The sequence below is a fragment of the Muscardinus avellanarius genome, assembly GCF_963383645.1.
Source record: "Muscardinus avellanarius genome assembly, chromosome: 3".
Lineage (NCBI taxonomy): Eukaryota > Metazoa > Chordata > Mammalia > Rodentia > Gliridae > Muscardinus > Muscardinus avellanarius.
The window spans coordinates 147,245,332-147,266,268 of NC_137788.1; the positions used below are offsets into that span (position 1 = coordinate 147,245,332).

General features: G+C 43.8%; 1 protein-coding gene across 1 annotated transcript in view; it reads left to right on the plus strand.

Moving 5' to 3' along the window:
• Positions 1 to 20,937, plus strand: part of BLM (BLM RecQ like helicase) — a gene marked incomplete at both ends in the record, with an annotated part of 67,233 nt that overhangs the window by 14,835 nt on the left and 31,461 nt on the right. The window contains 5 exons of the mRNA XM_080690787.1: positions 3,172 to 3,363; positions 4,371 to 4,489; positions 5,327 to 5,440; positions 6,885 to 6,983; positions 7,188 to 7,336. Of these exons, the coding sequence (XP_080546913.1) occupies positions 3,172 to 3,363; positions 4,371 to 4,489; positions 5,327 to 5,440; positions 6,885 to 6,983; positions 7,188 to 7,336 (673 nt within the window). The remainder of the gene's footprint in view (positions 1 to 3,171; positions 3,364 to 4,370; positions 4,490 to 5,326; positions 5,441 to 6,884; positions 6,984 to 7,187; positions 7,337 to 20,937) is intronic.

Genomic DNA, 20,937 nt, shown 5'->3' on the forward strand with positions numbered 1-20,937 from the left:
CAGTACTTGAGAGGCTGAGATAGGAAGATCACAGGTTCGAGGACAGCTTCAGCAGGTAGTGAGACTTTTATCAACCCAGTGAGACCCTTTCTTTTCTTTTTTTCTTTTTCTTCTTTTTCTTGCCTGCTTGCTTGCTTGCTTGCTTGCTTGCTTTCTTTCTTTCTTTCTTTCTTTTGCAGTATTGGATATGGAACCCAGGGACATTCTTCCTCAGAACTACACATGCAGCCTGATTTTTTTATTCTTTATTTTGAAACAGGGTCTCACTGAGTTGCAGAGGGCCTCACCTTAGTTACAGAGGGCCTCAACACGATCATCCAGTCTCAGGCTTCCGAATGCTGGGTTTACAAATGTGCGCCACCACGCCTGGCTCAGAGGTAGAATTCCCCTGTGTTCAATCCCCAGTACTACACACAAAAATGTTTATTTGGAGAGAGAGAGAGAGAGAGAGAGAGAGAGAGAGAGAGAAAAGAGAGAGAGGGAGAGAGAAATGTGCTTATATTTTAGAATTCTGGATTGATGAGAAATAATTAATTTGTGAAATAGGGAAATACATTTTATGTCTTAAAATATAGGGCAAGCTAAGGAGGCTTTGAAGTCAAAATTTTCTTAAAGCAAGCCAGGCGTGGTGGTGCATAATTGTAATCCCAGTACTTGGGAGGGTGAGACAGGAGTTCCGTGGGTCCGTGGGCAGCCTCAGCTACTTAGTGAGGTCATTGCAACTTAGTGAGACCTTTTTACAAAATAAATAATAATAAAATAGGGCTGGAGAGAAAGCTCGGAGGTAGAATGTCCCTGGGTTCCACCCCCAGTACCGAAAAAAAAAAAAAATTCTTAAAAGCAATCACAGAACCTCTCTGGGCTGTGGATTCCTTTCATCCACAGAACCTCTCTGGGCTGTGGATTCCTTTCATCCATTCATCAGCTACTAATTGAGTGCTCCCTGTGAGCTGTGTACTGTGCTGGGTGATACTAATGCTGTACAAATGCTGGGTGTGGTGGTACGTGCCTGTCTCAGTACTTTCGAAGGCTGAGACAAAAGGACTACAGGTTCAAGACTGGCCTTGGCAACTTAGTGAGACCTTCAGCAACCTAGCAAGACCAGGTTTCAAAATAAACAATAAGACAGGTCTGAGGAGCTAGGTGTGATTAGCGCATGCTTTTAATCCCATTACTTGGGAGGCTGAGACAGAGGATCACAGGTTCCATGGCAGCTTCAGCAAGTAGTGAAATCCCCATCAACCTAGTGAGACCTTATTTCAAAATAAAAACAAAATAGGGCTGCGGTGTAGCTTGGAGGTAGAATGCCCCCCGGGTTCAACCCCCAGTACCACCAAAAAAAAAAAAAAAAGCTTGAGTGTGTAGCTCAGAGGCAAAATGCCCCTGGGTTCAATCTCTAGCCCACACCCACACACACAACTCTAAAGATGAATAAGAAGTAGTTCCTGCCCTCTTGGAGCTCACAGTTTAGTGAGATGCAAGTTTAGAGGCGTGAATTTATCTACTGTAAAGGATATAAAGTAAGCCAGCGCCGGGCGTGGGGGCGCTCGCTTGTAATCCCAGCACTCGGGAGGTGGAGACCCGAGGATCGTGGCTCGCAGACAGCCTCAGCTACTTAGCGAGGCCCTACACAACTTGGTGAGACCCTGTTTCAAAAATAAAGAGACTAGAGCCGGGCGTGGTGGCGCACGCTTGTAATCCCAGCATTCGGGAGGCTGAGACCTGGAGGATCGCAGTTCGCGGACAGCCTCAGCTACTTAGTGAGGCCCTTTGCAACTCAGTGAGACCCGGTTTCAAAATAAAGAATAAAAAAATAGGGCAGGGGGTGTAGCCCGGAGGTCAAATGCCCCTGGGTTCCATCCCCAGACCCGCAAATAAAATAAAATAAAATAAAAAATAAAAAAATAAAGAGACTAAAAACTAGGGCTGGGGGTGAAGCACAGAGGTACAATGCCACTTGGGTTCCATCCCCGGTACCACACAAAAAAAATGAATAAATAAAAATAAAGTAAAGCCAAATTAATTTTAAAACCTTACATCAGCCCTATAAAGTTATCATAAAGTGTTTTTAGCTGAAACAAGTGCACATGTGCGAAGTTTTATAAACTACAGCTCTCCCTATTTTTGCCATTGATGACTTCATACCTCAGAGGTTGTTCTCACAGTTACGCCGTTGACCTTTAAAATAGTCGTCAATGGATTTATTTTGGTATCATGTTAGAATGTGTCATACTTGATGTTTGCAATTGTCTTCGAGCCCGTTGAGTGTTGGGGGAGCGTAGCCCCAGCGCTGGCGTGAGGGTCTCTGTTCCTGCTGAGCTGGCACTGCCCCTGCAAGGATGCAGAGCAGGGCAAATGTGAGAGGCCCCGTGGAGGAGGGGTCTGAGCAGTCCAGGTGACTGGGAAAACTGCAGCCGCACCGCAGGAACAGGCGCTGGGAGGCAGCCGGCCTGGAGGAGGGCCGAGGAGGCTATCGGAAGCCTTGTCCACCTTAACGTGTGGGTGAGTCCAGGTACCATCTTGCAGGCAAGTGGAGGTGTGGACAGGATAGGGACAGAGGGGGCTGTCAGGAGCGATCTAGGCATTTTCTGAGCATGGGTTATGTTTAGGATCCCAGGGCTAGGAAAATTCCAGAAAACTGTGTTTCTAGGTATCTGGAAGACTCTCAAATTTAAGATACAGAGGAAAAATGGAGCTAGAAAAGGGAATCTAAAGCCAATAGATCAGTAGAGAGGCTCAGAGTGTAGCTCCTCCTAGCCTGTAGGAGACCCTAGGTTCAATCCCCAGACAGACAGACAGACATGCATGCATGTAAAGTAAGTGGAGGACTAGGATGTAGCTCAGTGGTAGAGTTTGGGCCTATCTTGCGATAGAACCTGAAAAAAATAAATAAAATTAAAGCAAGAAAATCTATGATTGTCTTAAAAGTCAAGGAAGAACAGGAAGGGGGAATAAATAATGTTGGTTTGGGCTGCAGAAGCTGATGGAAGACTTCACTGGACCCTTAGGGATTCTCTGGTGGCCTTAAGACTGGAGGGAAGGAAACCCCTTGGACAGCCAAGTGTGCCGTAGAAAATGGTGTGCTGGTGATTCTGCAGGGAGAGGGTCAGTGCTGAAACTTGTTACATTAATGCATGGATTTTTCTTAACGTTAATTTTTTTTTTTTGTAGACAAGTTGACGCAAAATTTGGCATCTAGAAATCTGAAACATGAGCGTTTCCAAGGTCTTAGTTTTCCTCATACAAAAGAAATGATGAAGATTTTTCATAAAAAATTTGGCCTGCATAATTTTAGAACTAATCAGCTAGAAGCGATCAATGCTGCACTGCTTGGTGAAGACTGCTTTATCCTGATGCCCACTGGTATGTATTTTTAGATAGGAATTGGCAGGAATCCATTGGCAGATGTTAAATGAAAGCCCTTTAATAGAAATAAAAAGAATACCTACACTGTATCTCTATTGTTGAGGGACCTCTTAAGCCTCCGGTGCCACAGAAAGAAAGCACATCACCCCATATTCTCTGTTCTAGTTGTTTTCATGATGGAGTTTATAGCCCTTTAAGCATTTTAACTCAAAGCTCATTGTGTTGGCTTGTTCTGGAATTTTCCTTTTTTTCTAATCTAAATAAGCCTGGAAAGCAAACAAAAAAATCACTGTCAGAGATCATGACCATTTCCAGCAGTTTCTTGGATACAGTCTCATGTTGCCTGATGGGTAAAATCTTTAGCTCCAGAGCAGTAGCCTGGCTGTGTGCGGCTCTGCCACTTAGCAGCGGTGTGGTCACGGGCAAGGCACCCGGGCCCGTTTCCTTCGTGAGCAATCATGGGGATGGTAATAAAGGGCCTGCTTCACAGAGTGTGGTGGGGATTAAACAGAAAGCATTTGGCACAGCTCTGTCTTGGACCCAGTTCTGAGGAGCCCCGGACTTTTCATTGTGCCACTTAAAGCTTGAAACAGCTGTGGTTGGTAGTCTCCACATAACAATATTAGGTAAGCAAAAGTAGGGTGTAGCCGGGCATGGTGACACGCACCTGCAGTCCCAGGAGTACTTGGGACTTGGGGGCCCAAGACAGGAGGACACAGATTCAAGGCCAGCCTCAGTGGCTCAGAGAGGCCCTGTTTCAAAATAAAATTGACTTAGGGGTATAGCTGAGAGGCAGAATGCTCCTGGGTTTAATCCCCAGCACCCAAAAACAAAACAGAATCAAAAGTTTGGCTCATTCAGTATTGCAAATTGTTGACACCATAGGTGGCATCAGTTGGTGTCCTGTTGATTATTTTGAATGTTTTTGTGATTTCCGGTGTGACGTTTGCCTTCATGCACTCAAGCTAGACGCTGACAGGGCTCTTTCATCACGTCTCTTGCAGGCGGTGGGAAAAGCTTGTGCTACCAGCTACCCGCCTGTGTTTCTCCGGGGGTCACCATCGTCATTTCTCCCTTGAGATCACTAATAGTAGATCAAGTCCAGAAGCTAACTTCCTTGGATGTAAGTTTTAACATCAAAGCACTAATAAAAATGTGCCTTTGAAGCAATTATATTTTAGTATTTTTTTTCACTAAAAAGTTCGTGAATTATTTGAATCAAGCATAGCAGTTAAATTAAGTTTAACTTGTACAGTGAAGCACAAGTTCAAAAATTCTGAACCAGATAACTGTAATTCTGTCTGCTTTTTTTCTTCTACAAGAATGTCTCTGAGTAAGAACTTTTAACCTACATTTCGGTAACGTAAAAGGGCTTTCGTTTTTCGCTACTGTCAGATCAGCATAGTTCTGTTTCCTGTAAGTCTTAAATTGCATACACATGTGCGTGTCCACATACAGAGGTCCTGTTTCCTTGTGGCTGAGTTTAAGGAAGCATATGACTATGCTGCTAAGTTCTTTATGTTGTTATCACAGAACCGGTTGCAGGGTATGAGTCTCCACTCTCCAGGACCGCTCGTGTGATTGTTTTTCCGGGGAAGTCAGGTGGTAGCCATTGTTATGACCCTTTTATCACACTGTGCATTAGAAAGATACGTTTACCTGGGAAAACAAAATATAGCCGTACATTAGCACTCAGCTCTCTTGGATGCTAAATTCATACTTATCTTATTTACAGATATGAAAAGTAAAGCAAGAAAAGAAAGGAAACAATGAGAGGGCTATTTTGAGTTATGCTTAACAAAGGATTTTAAAAAATATGTGTACAGATTATTTGTTATTAGGATGAGATAATTTTCCTTTGATAGGCTTAATATATTAAGTGTTTATAAAGCCTAAAGATAAATGTAATCTTATCAGATTAGTATATAAAGTTTAAATTTTTTGTTACTTTTGCCCTTAGATTCCAGCTACATATCTGACAGGTGATAAGACTGACTCAGAAGCTACAAGTATTTACCTACAGTTATCAAAGAAAGACCCAATCATAAAACTTCTGTATGTTACTCCAGAGAAGGTTTGTGTATTTCTGTCATTTTTTCAAATGTAGTGTTAAAAGCAACTAGAATCATAGAATCGTGTGTGTGTGTGTGTGTGTGTGTGTGTGTGTTTCCTGGGGATTGAACCCTGGGACATTTTACCTCTGAGCTATACCCCCAGACCTATTTTATTTCTTTTTGTTTGGTTGGTTGGTTGGTTTTTTACTTTGAAATAGTGTCTCACTATTGTATAAGTTGCGGGGACCTAAGTTGCTGAGGCTGGCCACAAACCTATGATCCTCCTATCTCAGCCTCCCAAGTAAAGTACTGGGATTACAAACCTGCACCACCATGCCCAGCCCTGATAGCTTCTTTTGTAGCAAAAGAAAACCTCAAATTAATCTTCTTTCATCTAAGCAGTTTCTGTTTTCTCTTCCATGAGTTTGACATTTTTGAAATATAAAGGTCAGTTGTTTTGAGAACCATCCCTCAGTTTATCTGAGGTTTGCTCCTGACTGGATTCCATTTCTCATGCTGGCAGGACTACCACAGGCGAGTTGGTGGGTGTCCGCACGTCCTTGGGAGGCGACCTGATGTCGATGTGCTAAGTAACTGAGCATGTGGTCGCAGCAATACTGGCCAGGCCACTCCTGTGGCTACTCACCACATACATAACCTGTTAGGCACCAAAGTTTTCCCGAAAGTTGTTTTTTTTTTGTGTGTTGGTGTGTTGTGGGGGGTGTGTGTGTGTTTGCGGTACTGGGGATGGAACCCAGAGACCTTCTACCTCCGGGCTATACCCCCAGACCTATTTAACATTTTATTTGGAAACAGAGACTCACTAAGTTGCTGAGAGCCTCACTAAGCTCCTGGGGCTGGCTTTGAACCTGTGCAATCCTCCTGTCTCAGCCTCCCAAGTACTGGGATTATAAGCGTGCACCACCACGCCTGGCCTCGTTCTGTTTTTGACTTTCTACTGATCCTAGATTTGACCAGTTAAAGGGCTCCATCATGCTGGCTCCTGTGCTATTTCTTTATGTCCCAGTCAGGAAATGGCTGCCCGGTATGCTTGGTGCTACTGGAATCTCATTGTTCCTAGGCCTGCCATGGACAAAGCTCTAAAAGACATACGTTCATACATACATCGATATATGTAATATGTATATACACATATGTCATTTTCCTGAATGACTTATGCATACATAAACATACTCTCTAACCCTATTACATATGGTGGGCTTCAGATATACTGAGGCATAAAAAAGTTTTAGAATCACTTGCCTAGTAAATAAATTGCTGAACGTGGGAGAACATTCTAAAATGTCCGACTTGCTGTTTTCTGTTACTTCCTGTGTTCCCTCCCTAAACTGAAGCACAAGCCAGTTCCGTGTTAACATTTAAGACAGTGTACTTGTCATGGAACACAAGGACAGCAGGCTCGCTCGGGCGATGCGTCTAACGTCTCCCGTGCCTCTGGTCTAGGTCTGTGCGAGCAACCGGCTGATTTCCACTCTGGAGAATCTGTATGAGCGCAAGCTCCTGGCGCGTTTCGTTATTGACGAAGCTCACTGTGTGAGTCAGGTGAGTCCTGCGTTTATACCGTGGAATATCAGTAAACGTATGCTGCCAGTGACGTGTACGCAATGTCCAGTACTGAGGAAACTCGCTGAGTGAGCTGCTGTGCTGTTTCACTGAAGAACAAGGGGTTCCGATTAGGTACGCCAGTGTTGGCTTTTCCTGTAAGAAGGATCCAAATAATCTGAAAGTGGCATTTCTTTCAATTAGTGGGGACATGATTTTCGTCAGGATTACAAGAGAATGAACATGCTTCGCCAGAAGTTCCCCTCTGTTCCAGTGATGGCTCTGACGGCCACAGCGAATCCCAGGGTCCAGAAGGACATCCTCACGCAGCTGAAGATCCTCAGACCGCAGGTGTAAGTCCCTCCAAGTCGCGTGTCCTCCAAACCCGGGGCAGAGCTGCTGCGCGTTAGAGGCACCTCTGGAGCGCACATCCCAGTGCGCGGGGCGGGCCTGACGCAGCCAGCTCACGCCGCCTGGGGCCGCGGGCAAATGAGGCGGGCGTGCAGCAGCGTGGAAAAAAGCCAGGGCCCTGGCACTTTTTTCTGCATTACCAAAGTTAAAACTCTATTCCAGCACTTCCTTGGAAAGGGGGGCAAGTCGCACACTGCACCTATGGGTGCTGGTATCGTCCCAGTAATAAATTACCTTTTACTTTTCTCTTTTGGGCTTCCGTGTATCGCAGGGTATAGGTCACAGAAAAGTCACGTGACCACACCGGGTCATTTTCTCTGAAAGCCTCTCATATTCTGCGGTCCTCACCTCAGCAGCAACCTCCTTCTTGTTGCATCAAGTTCATAATTATTAAGTAACAAAAACCTCTGTAAAAATCATTCCCACATGTGTATCCAGGTTGTACTGGATTATTTTATTCCTCTCCCTGAGTTTGTAGAGACATTCATTCTCTATTAGGTTTATTCATTTAGTATATATTTATTTTATTTACTGTGTTTGTGAACCAAGGTTAAAATATCTTTTTTTTTTTTTTTCTAGCTGGGCATGGTGGCACATCCCTATAATCCCAGTACTTGGGAGGCTGAGATGAGAGGATGTCAAGTTCGTAGCCAGCCTCAGCTACGTAGTGAATTCCTCTGCAACTTAGTGAGACCCTATTTCAAAATAATATTAAAATAGAGCTAAGCCTCGTGTGATGGCACACGCTTAAAATCCAAATACTTGGGAGGCTGAGACAGGAGGATTGTAGGTTCAACGCCAGCCTCAGCAACTTAGTAAGGCTCTTAGCAACTTAGTGAGACCTTGTTTTCATTAAAAAATAAGTTACACGCTTGGGAGGCAGAGACAGGAGGATCGCGCAGGTTCGAAGCCAGCCGCGCGCGTTGGCTTAGGAGACCCTGTTTCCAAATTTAAAAAAATGTAAAAATAGGTCTAGGAGTGTAACCCGGAGGTAGAAGGGCTTCCAGGAACCCCAGTACCACCAAAAAAAAAAATAATAAGTTAGCCGGGCATGGTGGCGCACACTTGTAATCCCCACGCTTGGGAGGCGGAGATGGGGATCACGCAGGTTCGAAGCCAGCCTCGCTGGCTTAAGAGACCCTGTTTCCAAATAAAAATATAAAAAATATGTGCCTGGGAGTGTAACCCAGGGTAGAAGGGTTTCCAGGAACCCCAGTACCACCAAAAAGAAATAATAATAAATTAATTAATTAAACAGGTCTGGGGCATGTAGCCCAGAGGTAGAAGACCCCTGGGTTCCATCCTCTCAGTAACACAAAGAATAAATAAAACACACACACAAAAACTCTCTCTTTCTCCCTCCCCCTCCTGCTCCTCCTCCTCCTCCTGCTTTAGCAGGCTCTGTGAATTTGAAGTCTAGCCATCACTAACATGGAAGACCCAAAGGGACAATAATGAAACAGAATATTAGAGTGGATAGTATTTGGGAGCCACGACAGGAGGGTCAAATGTTTGAGGCCTTATCAACTTAGACTGTGTTTCAAAATAAAAAACGTGAGCTAGGGGTATATCTTGGAGGGAGAAGAGAGAATAATGTGGTAAACTTTATTTATTTATTTATTTATTTATTTTTGGTGGTACTGGGGTTCCTGGAAGCCCTTCTACCTCCGGGCTACACTCCCAGACCTATTTTTTATACTTTTTTATTTCGAAACAGGGTCTCATAAGCCAGCGCGCGCAGCTGGCTTCGAACCTGCACGATCCTCCTGTCTCTGCCTCCCAAGCGCGGGGATTACAAGCGTGCGCCACCACGCCCGACCCAATGTGGTAAACTTTAAAGCACAGCTTCTGTTCACTTCAGTGACAAGTTAGACAGGGTGGCACATGTTCGTAGTGGCAGCGCTCAAGAAGCTGTGACAGGAGGGTCACGAACCGTGAGTTCAAGTCCAGCCTGAGGAACACAGGGAAGTGAAGCCCCATCTCTGTGTGTGTGTAGGACAGAAGGGCAGCTCGGCTCTACAAATAGTGTAAGAAGCAAAAACGACAATAGGATCTCTCAGGGTTATGAACAGAATTGAAAGTTTCCTGGAGGGACACGGGATTAAGGTAACTATAAGGCCTTTGCAGATTGAGTTGACTCCTGAGTTATCTGATCTAAAACAAGGAACTTTGGTTTAGACACTTTGTTTTAGAAACTTTTGAGTTTCTTCCAGTCTTTAAGTTGTTTGGGTCCAGCCCAAAGTATCTTGTTGCTGATAGCACTTTTTATAGCACTAATAACCACACTCAAAAGCAAGAATTTTAGAGTCCTCAGAATTTTGTGTGTGTGATCACAAAATTTATAATTAAATATCTTAATTTAATTTCACTTGCAGAGAAGTGTTTGTGTAAAATTTGTGGGGGAAGAGCTTTTGCTTCCATAATTGGTATGTATTTAGAAAAAACTGCTTAAGACTTTATATCCTAGATTCTAATAAATAACTATGCTGCAGATTTGTTTTATAAGTACTACATTGATCTGTAAAATTTTCCCTTTCTCTAACGGGCACTGTTTTTAGCTTTTTTTCCATCTGCTTATGCCAGATACAATCTACTGGGGGGTTCTTGTTTCTTTTTGTTTTTGTTTTTTGTCTTTTTGCCGTGCTAGAGATTGAACCTGAGGCATTACACATGCCAGGCAAGTGCTCTCCACTGAGCTACACCCCCAGGCCCCCTTTTTTTTGTTAATTATATTAATTGAAAAAAGCAAAGCTAAAAGAAATTATATATGCCAATTCCTTTTACATTTGAATAACTTTTTGTAAGAGTAGGCTCTGTGGTTTCTGTTTGAGTAAACAGCGCACATATTTGTTTAGAGACCAGCACCTTGAATCCCTTTCCCTGGTGCCTGGAGAGGAGACGTGTTTGGGAGAAACGCTCTCGTCTCTCTAGCGTGTGGCGCTGCGTGCGTAACTGGCACTCGGTGAGAATGAATAAACGAGACATATGGAGGAGTTGGAGGAAACGTGTGAGTTTGGATACGTCTGTTGACTCCTTAATATATTTGGTGCTTTTGCATTTGGGAGGGCATAGATCCTGTCGTGGAACTAGATTTTTAGGCCCACTTTCTGGTACACTGTTTCCCGATCTTTTTCTGCCGATGGTCCGCTTGTTGGGATTTGACTTGCCCAACTGCTGCTGTGTCGCAGCCCTGCGACTGTCCCTCCAGCTGGAGCCACGGTCCCTTGCTCTCCTCCTGCCAGTCTGTGGTAATAATCTCTCCTTGGGAGGTACATATGCCATTCCTTTAGGATCTTTAAAGTTGAACTGGGATTGCTGGGAATATGGCTGAGATGTGGAACACATGCCTAGCATGCAAGACCCTGGGTCCAATCTCTAGCACAAAAAGAAAGAAAGAAAGAAAGAAAGAAGGAGAGAGCAAAGAGACATACAGAGCCAGCTAGGATACAACTATGATGAGAGCTGACACTTACATAGTTAGCACCTGCAGTACGCCAGGCACTGCTCTTAGCATCTTATGAGTATTAACTCAGCACACAAAAGTCTTATGAGGTAGGCAGTCCTCTCTTTCCCCATCCCAAAGATTAAAAAACAAAAACAACAAAAAACTCAAGTACAACAAATCAGGCAGGGAGGCTCACACCTATAATCCCAGTGCTTGGGAGGCTGAAACAGGAAGATCACAGGTTTCAAAGCTGGCTTCAACAACTTAGCAAGACTGTTTCAGAACAACAAAAAGAGGCCAGGCGGAGTGTCACACGCTTGTAATCCCAGCATTTTGGAGGCTGAGATAGGAGGATTCGGGTTTGCAGACAGCCTCAACTACTTAGTGAGGCCCTTTGCAACTCAGTGAGAACCTAATTCAAAATAAAGAATAAAAAATAGGGCTGGGGGTGTAGCTCAGAGGTAGAATGTCCCTGGGTTCCAACCCCAGTACTGCAAAAAGAAAAAGAAAAATTGCTGGGGATGTAGCTTGGAGGTAAAATGCCCTGGCTTCAATCCTTAGTTATATACACAAACACACTCATACAAATGTATTATAATAATAATAATAATAATAATAATAATAATAATAGTGACGAAACAGGTATTGTAGAAGGAGTAGTTTTCTAAAAAATTTAATCAGCCATATTGAGAAATAATTTTACATACCATTAACCTCAGCTATTTATTTATTTATTTATTTATTTATTTATTTTTGTGGGACTGGAGCTGGAACCCAGAGGCATTCGACCTCCAAGCTACACCCCCTGCCCTAATTTTTATTTTTTATTTTGAAACCGGGTCTCACTGAGTTTCAGAGGGCCTCACTAAGTAGCTGAGGCTGTCCGCGAACTGCGATCCTCCAGTCTCAGCCTCCTGAATGCTGGGATTACAAGCGTGCGCCACCACGCCTGGCTAAGCTTAGCTATTTAAGGTATACAATTCAAGTGGGTGTGGTGGTGCACCTTGTAACCCCAGTCCTTGGGAGACAGGGACAGGAGGATTGCAAGTTCTCAGCCAGCCTCAGCAATTTAGTGAGACCCTATGCAGCTTAGTGAGACCCTGTTTCAAAATAAAAGAATAAAATCGGGCTGGGAATGTAGCTCAGAGGTAAAATGCCCCTGGGTTCCATCCCCAGTACCTCAAAAGACAAAAGGCGTACAATTCAGTGATTTGTTTTATAAGTTTGTTGATAGGATTGCGTAATTAACACCACTCTCTAGTTTTAGAACATTTTTGTCTTCCATAAAAGAGACTTCTTGCTGGGCATGGTGGCATGCTCTTGTAAGCCCAGTGCTTGGGAGGCTGAGATAGGAGGATCACGGGTTCGTGGACAGCCTCAGCTACGTAGTGAGGCCCTTCACAACTTAGTGAGACCCTGTTTCAAAGTCAAGAATTAAAAATAGGGCTAGAGGTGTAGAGGACTTGGAGGTAGAATGCCCCTGGGTTCAATCTCTAGTAATTACCAAAGGGGGGGGGGGGGGCTTCTTACAGCCAAGTGTGATAGCACATGCCTATAATCCCAGTACTTGGGAGCCTGAGATAGAAGAATCGCAGGTTCAAGGACAGCCTCAACAAGGAGTGAGACTCTCATCAACCTAGTGAGATCCTGTTTCAAAATAATAATAAAAAAAAATGAGGGTGAGGGTGTGATTTGGAGATAGAATGCCTCTGGGTTCAATCCCTAGTAACACACACACACACACTCCTTGCTCACCAACAGCCAATGCCTTTCCCCTTCTGCCTTAGGCAACCAATCACCCATCACATTACTTTTTGGCTCCATAGCTTTTTGTCTACATTTAATAAATAGATTTTGAATATCCTGAAATACAGAAATGTGGGGCTGTCCAGATTTGGGGATATTTGCATATATACAGTGAAATATCTTGGGGATAGTATCTAGGTCTAAACACCATACCTTGTGAGGTACCTGAAAATAAGTTTGTGTGCTGTTTCATTATGCCTATATGTGTTGCCCTCCCTTCTTGGGAGGCCAGGCATGGAGTTTTACACCTGTGGCATCGCATTGTTGCTCAGAGTGTTTTGAATTTTGGAGCAGTTCAGATCTCCAGATAAAGGTTGCTGAAACTGTAAATGGTGGTGGTAACAGGAAGGAGGGAACAAGTCAAAAGAGAGGCAGAGCGGAACCAGCATGACCCAAAGGGGCAGGGCTTGAAGTTTATACAGGTTTCCGGGGCAGGTGGCTGCTGCCAGTTACCCAGTGACCTGTTTGGAAGGTAGGAGGGGAAGAGCAGAGAGGGCTGGGGTTAGGCACGCGGTGTTGGGGCTCCGTGGGGGTGCCTGGAGCCGAGCACACCCTTGGCCACCATGCCTCCTAGGAGAAGCCTGAACCACACGCATGTTTGGGTTTTTGTTTTGTTTTGTTTTGTTTGGTGGTACTGGGGTTCCTGGAAGCCCTTCTACCTCCGGGCTACACTCCCAGACCTATTTTATACTTTTTTATTTTTGGAAACAGGCTCTCTTAAGCCAGCATGGCTGGCTTTGAACCTGTGCGATCCTCCTGTCTCCACCTCCCAAGTGCGGGGATTACAAGCGTGCGCCACCACGCCCGGCCACACGCATGTTTTCAACCTGACACCTATAATTCTTCAACATAAGTTTAGATAGAGAATATGGTCCATTCTAAATATCAACATTTTAAAATAAAACTGTCACCTGGCTCCTTAACACATGTCTAGTAGCGTACAGTATAATAGCATGTGCACTGGCAAACACAGTTTTCAAGTTTAACTCTCAGGCCGGGGATGTAGCTCAGGGGCAGAGCACCTGACCTGCGGGAAGCCCCGGGCAAAATATCTAGCACCCCCAATAAAGAGTCAGATAGTTTAACTCTTTAACTGTCAGACCATTTACATTTTCCTCTTTTCTCTTTGAATTCCCTTTCATTTCTCCCACAGAATTTTGCCCAAAGGTAATATTTTTGGCTTGGGGCGGGTCGGTTGTTTGTTTTGGTGGTACTGGGTATATGCCTCCAAACTACACCCAGCTCTTTTTATTTTGAAACAAGGTCTTGCCAAGTTGCTGAGGCTGGTCTTTTTATTTTTTTTTAATAAAATTTTATTGGTGCAGTGTAGTCATACATCTTAATGGGATAAAAACCTTGTGGAGATACACATGCACACATCACCCAATCAGCCCCTACCCAGTCCCTCCCCCTCCCTCCTTCCCGTGCCTGGTTTCCTGATTAACTTTGATGTTTAAGCACATCATGTGCTTTTTAAAGAGTTTCCCTCTTCCCCCTCCCATCTCAGATCTGTCCCCTTCATTGCTCCTCTAGAGGATCCCTTTTTCATCTAGAGTTCCTCCTGTTATCCATTTCTTCCTAGTTTTTGCACATTAGGAAAATCATCTGATTTCTTACCTTTGTGGCATCTCACTGTAAATGCCATAATTTTGTTCTCCCTTATGGCTGGGCAAAATTCCATTGTGTACACATCCCATAGTTTTGTAATCCGCTCATTCGTTGAAGGACATCTTGGCTGGTCCCACAGTTTGGCAATGGTGAACTGTGCAGCTATGAACCTGGTTGCTCATGCATTAGTTTGATATTTTGGTTTTCATTCTTTCTGGTAGCTACCCAGAAGTGGTATTGCTGGATCATATGGTAAGATCATTTTCCTTCTTCTGGGGATCTTCCATACTGTTCTCCAAAGTGGTTGCACCAACTCACAATCCCACCAACAATGTATTAGAGCTTCTGTTTCTCTACATCGATCAATTACAATTTCTTTCTTCCTTGGAAGTCCTTCTTTTAGTTTTCACACTTATTCACACTTACTGAAATCCTGAAAGCTAGGCGAGTAACTTTGACAAGATGATCCACTCACAACCAATTTTTTTTTTAATAGAGATCACTTGGATCTGGGGATCTGCTGAGAGATGAGGTGAGGCAGCAGCAGCTTCCAGTGCTTCCTGGCCGCATGGTTGCAGGGACCCGCTGGCCCTTTGCTGTGGAGCAGGCCCGGTCCCAGCCCCGTTGCAGGACAGGCTCCTGGCCCCGCCTCACTGGCTCCTGGCCCCGCCTCCTGAGGCTGGTCCTGAACCTGCGATTCTCCTATCTTAGCCTCCCAAGTATCGAGATTACAAAAAGTGTGCCACTGTGCTTGGCTAATGTATTTTAAAAGTAATTCTAGCTGGGCGTGATGGCATATGCATGTAATCTCAGTACTTGGGAGGTTAGACAGGAGGATCCTAGGTTCAAGGACAGCTTCAGCAAGTAGTCAGACTCATCAACCTAGGAACACCCTTTTTCAAAATTAAAGTAGCCAGGTGTGGGGTGCACGCTTGTAAATGTAAACCTAGCATTTGGGCGGCTGAGACAAGAGGATCACTTTTCACAGACAGCCTCAGCTACTTAGTGAGGCCCTTTGCAACCAGTGAGATTGTTTCAAAATAAAGAATGAAAATAGGGCTGGGGATATAGCTCGGAGGTAGAATGCCCTTGGGCTCAATCTCCAGTACCCCCAAAATAAATAAAGTGTCTCCTAATGAGATAAGATTTTTTTGTTTTGTTTTTCAATTCGTAAATCTACAGATGAACTGGATCGGTTTGTGTTTCTTATTTTTATAGATGTAAGCACTGAGAAATGTTGCTTACGTAAACACGTAGATGGGAATGGAAGGCATTTTATTGTAGCAGTAACACTCAATTATTTGAATTTCTTCTAAAGTATATGCCAAAATTACATCATGATCTGTCATCAAAAATTATTTTTAATGATCTATCAACTGACAGCTCAATTAGGCCGCCAAATTTTGTGGGAGGCAAAGAATTGGAAATGATTTGACTGGCAAAATAAGCACAGTCATTAGCTATTCACTTTATATTTCTGGGAAATAGGTCCTTAAAAAGGCCTTAGTAAGGACTTGTTTAGTGATTACTAAGTATTCTTGTTACTCTTTCAACAAGAACCCTGTACCATGTATCCAGTGTATTTGAAAGACTTGGGGGAAATAAAAATCTTGTTAGTTTCAGTACACCTTTTCAAATGATGTTTTTATTGTGTGATATGCTTTTTTAAAACATTGTCAAGCCGGGCGTGGTGGTGCACGCTTGTAATCCCCGTGCTTGGGAGGCTGAGACAGGAGGATTGCACAGGTTCGAAGCCAGCCTCAGCTACTTAGTGAGGCTCTCAGCAACTTAGTGAGATCCTTTCTTCAAATAAAATATATAAAATAGGTCTGGGAGTATAGCCCAAAGGTAGAAAAACCCTTGGGTTCCATCTCCAGTACCAAAAAAAAAAAAAAATTGTCAAAACTTTGTGGCCATAGATAAGATCTTCCACACGATGGGAAGAGACTGATATATATATAACCTAATTAGCAATGTCAGTCTTCACTGAAAAACCAGCTGGCCAGCTAAAATTTATTTCCTTATATAAAAAAACTTCTGTCTTCTTTTTTTAATTCACATAAACTACTTAGTAAACATCTCTACAACAACTGTCTCAATTCTGGGAACAAAAGAATTCATTTCTCACGTCACTTTAATTTATTTATTTATTTATTGTGGAGCTTGGGATAGAACCCAGGGGCATTCGACCTTTAAGCTACACCCCGAGACCTATTTTATTTTTTTATTTGGAAACAGGGTCTCACTAAGTTGCAGATGGTCTCTAAGTTGCTGCAGCTGGCCAGGAACCTGCACTCCTATCTTGGCCTCCCAGGTACTGGGACTACAAACATGAACCACCATGTCCAGCTCACACGTCACTTTCAATTGACCCTATTGGACTCCCTGCACCTGGTATTATTTTTAGCTGCAGCATCCAGCACAGCCTTATTCACAATACAATGGAACTCAGAATTGTTATCGTGATTGTTTTGCAGGGCGAGGGATTGGATTTAGGGCCTCATATGTGCTAGGAAAGCCCTGTGCCGCCGAGCCACACCAAGCCCAGAATTGGTTTTTGTTTTTGGTACTGAGGATGGAGCACAGAGGCATTAGTACCTCTGAGCTATACCCCTAGCCCTATTTTATTTTGAAACAAGGTCTCACTAAGTTACTGAGGCTAGTCTCAAACCTGCAGTCCTCTTGTTTAAACCGTCCAAGTGCTGGGATTTTAGGTTTGCACCACTGCATCTCGCCAGAATTGATTTTTTAGAAATCTTCATTGAAGTCGGCCGTGGTGGCGCACGCTCATAATCCCAGCATTAGGGAGGCTGAGACAGGATCGTGGTTTGCAGACAGCCTCTGCTGCTTAGTGAGGCCCTCTGCAACTCAGTGAGGACCTGCTTCAAAATAAAGAATTGATGATGTTCAATGTCATTAGCTATTAGAGAGATACAATCAGAACTACGCTGAGATTCCATCTAACTCCAGCCAGAGTGGCAAGCATAAAGAAATCAAACGACAAATGCTGGCGAGGATGAGGGGAAAGGGGAGCTCTTTTACGCTGTTGGTAGAAGTGCAAAGTAGTTCAGCCACTATGGGGATCAGTGGGGAGATTCCTTAGAAAACTGGGGATAGATCCACCATATGATCCAGCTATACCACTCCTGGGTATCTTTCCAAAGGGGCTGAAATGAGAGAACTACAGTAATATATGCACACCCATGTTCATAGCAGCACAATTTGTCATAGCCAAACTCTGGAACCAACCTAGATCCATCAGCAGATGATGGAAAGTGGGATCAGCAGGCACAGCGAGAGCAGGGACATATGTTTAATACGCCCAAAGTAAGGAGTATTAGGAATACCAGAGGGACTCCAGATGATGGAGGGGAGACCTCAGCAAAGCTGAAATGGAAGAGTAGGAGAGGAAGAAGGCCGAGGTTGATTGATGGAGGAGCTACATCCGAATATGTGTAGAAGTATGAATGTAGCATGGTCAACCTGGACACGCATTGTTGGGGGAGAAGGGGAAGCGGGGAGGAGAGAGGACACCAAGTACAGTTTGAATGTGTGCCATTTTCAATATGATCCACATAAAAACAATAATAAAAATTATAATCAGTTTAAAAAATAAAAAATAAAGAATTTTAAAAATAGGGCTGGGGGTATATCTTGGCGGTAGAATGCCCCTGGGTTCCATCCCCAGTACTGCAAAAAGAAAAAAAAAAAGTCTTCATTGAAGGTGGTGTGGTGGCTCACACCTGTAATCCCAGTATTTGGGAGGCTGAGACAAGAAGATCACGAGTTCAAGAGCAGCTTCAGCAAGTAATGAGACTCTAGTCAACCTAGCAGACCCTGTTTTAAAATAAAAATAAGACCGAATATAGTGTGGCACGCATGTAATCTCAATACTTGGGAGGCTGAGACAGGAGAATCACAGGTTGCTGGCCAACTTTCGCAATTTGGCAAAATCCTGTTTCAAAATAAAGAATAAGCCAGGCATGGTGGCGCACGCTTGTAATCCCGCGCTTGGGAGGCAGAGACAGGAGAATCGCGTAGGTTTGAAGCCAGCCGCGCTTGGCTTAAGAGACCCTGTTTCCAAATTTAAAAAAAGTATAAAAATAGGTCTGGGAGTGTAGCCCAGAGGTAGAAGGGTTTCCAGGAACCCCAGTACCACCAAAAATAAAATAAAGAATAAAAATAGGTCTGGGGTGTACCTTGGAGGTAGAAAGCCCTGGGTTCAATCCCCAGTACCACAAAAAAAAAAAAAAGAAAAAACTTCATTGAGATATAATTCATAGAAGCCAGGCGTGGTGGCCCATCCTTGTAGTGCCAGCATTTGGGAGGCTGAGACGGGAGGGATCGGGGTTTGTGGACAGCCTTGGCTACTTAGGCCCTCTGCAACTTAGTGAGACTCTGTTTCAAAAAATAAAGAATAAAAACTAGGGCTAGAGGTGTAGCTCAAAGGCAGAATGCCCCTGGGTTCCATTCCCAGTACCACACACCAAAAGAAGGCATGTCATTCACATACCATAAAACCCATTACTTTATAAGATACCGTTTAGTGGGTTTTATTATTTTCACAGAAGCATATACACATTCCCACAGTCTAAATTTAGAACACTTTCTTTTTCTTTTTGTGTAGTTCTGGGGATTGAACCCAGGGGCATTCCACCTCTGCGCTACACCAGCTTTTTTTTTTTTTTTTTTTTTTTTTGAAAGAGGGTCTCACTAGGTTGATGAGAGCTCACTACTTGCTGAGGTTGTCCTTGAACCTGCAGCCCTCCCGTCCCAGCCTCTGAAGCACTGGGATCACAGGCGTGTGCCACCAGGCCCAGCTAGGATTCTGGTGCTCGTCAGTGTGGCTCTTCTCCCCCTTCTCAGCTGTGCCTGCTTCCTTTCCCCGAGCATGGTGTTTGCAGGGACCATCTGTGTGGAAGCGCTGATCTGGATTCTTTTATGTGTGGCGCTGAGGGTCAAAGCCACAGCTCACAAATGCCAGCCAGGCACTTGCCACTGAGCTGCATGTTCAGACCTCCACACACACTTGGTTTTTATATTTGAATAATCTTTTTTTTCTTTTACAGATCTTTCACATTCTGTTTATGATGGGAACTGTCTCTAACTTGATGTTTGGTAATTCCTAACACTCTATTCTAACACGCAGTGTAAGACTTGGTACTTGTAATAAAGTCTGGGGGTCTGTCTGCTCTTCCACTCTAACAAACTGTGAATGTTGCTCTTAATTAGTTACCCACCGTCCTCTTGTTGAAGAGCTATTTTTCTTGGCTTTAATTAGATTTGAGATCTATGACTTTTGTGTTCTAATCTCATCTCGCTTTATTACTTCTAGTAAAAGTAATTTATTTGACTAAATTAACTAGCAAACAGTTTTAAGTTTTTTAATTATGTCACAAATCAAAAAAATTCAGATTATGTTCCAGATGTTTTTAATAAGAGTTTTATTGAGATGTAATGCACATACCATATAGTTCACATAAGTGTACAATCTAGTGGGTTTTGTTATATTTAGAGTTGTGCACCATCACTACAGTTTTAGAACATTTTATCACCCTCCAGAAACACCCGTTTAGCCACGCTTCTGTAATTTCAGGCTAAGACAGGAAGATTACAAGTTCCAGGAGGACAGCCCAGCAACTCAACAAGATACCTAGCAACCTAGTGAGACACTGTTTCAAAGTAAAAGTTTAAAAAGGCTGGAAGGGACAGCCAGGCGTGGTGAGGCACACTTGTTTTTTTTGTTTTTGTTTTTGTTTTTTTTTTGGTGGTACTGGGGTTCCTGGAAGCCCTCCTTCCTCCGGGCTACACTCCCAGACCTATTTTATATTTTTTGAAACAGGGTCTCTTACGCCAGCACGGCTGGCTTTGAACCTGCGCGAACCTCCTGTCTCCGCCTCCCAAGCGCGGGGATTACAAGTGTGCGCCACCACGCCCGGCGGAGGCACACTTGTAATCCCAGCATTTGGGAGGCTGAGACGGAGGATCTTGGTTCCCGGCCAGCCTCAGCTACTTAGTGAGGCCCTACACAACTCAGTGAGACGCTGTTTCAAAATAAAGAATAAAAAATAAAGCTGGGCGTGGTGGCACACGCTTGTAATCCGAGCATTCGGGAGTCTGAGACTAGAGGGGATCATGGTTCACAGACAGCCTCAGCTACTTAGGCCCTCCACAACTTAGTGAGACCCTGTCTCAAAGAATAAAAAAAATAGGACAGGGTGTAGCTAAGAGATCTAATGCCCCTGGGTTTCATCCCCAGACTGCCCCCCAAAAATATAGGGTCTGGGGGTGTAGCTCAGAGGTATAATGCCCCTGGGTTCCATTCCCAGTACCGAAAAAAAAAAAAAAAACCTAAAAAAAAAAGCCTGAAATTTGTAGCTTGGAGTTGAATGCCTCTAGGTTCAATCTCCAGTATCACCTCCACCCAAAAAAGAAAACCTTAAACCTTACCCATTAGCGGTCCCATCTCCTTTTCCTTCTCATCTCCCTATCGGCCCTAGACAACCACTAATGTACCTTCTGTGTAGAGAATTATTTTCAGTCTCTCATGTAAACAGTCATTTAACATGTGATCTTTTGTGACTAACTGCTTTTACTTAGTTTTTTGTTGTTGTTGTTTTGTTTTGTTTTGTTTTGTTTTGTTTTGCAATACTGGGGATTGGACCCAGGGACAGTCTACCTCCA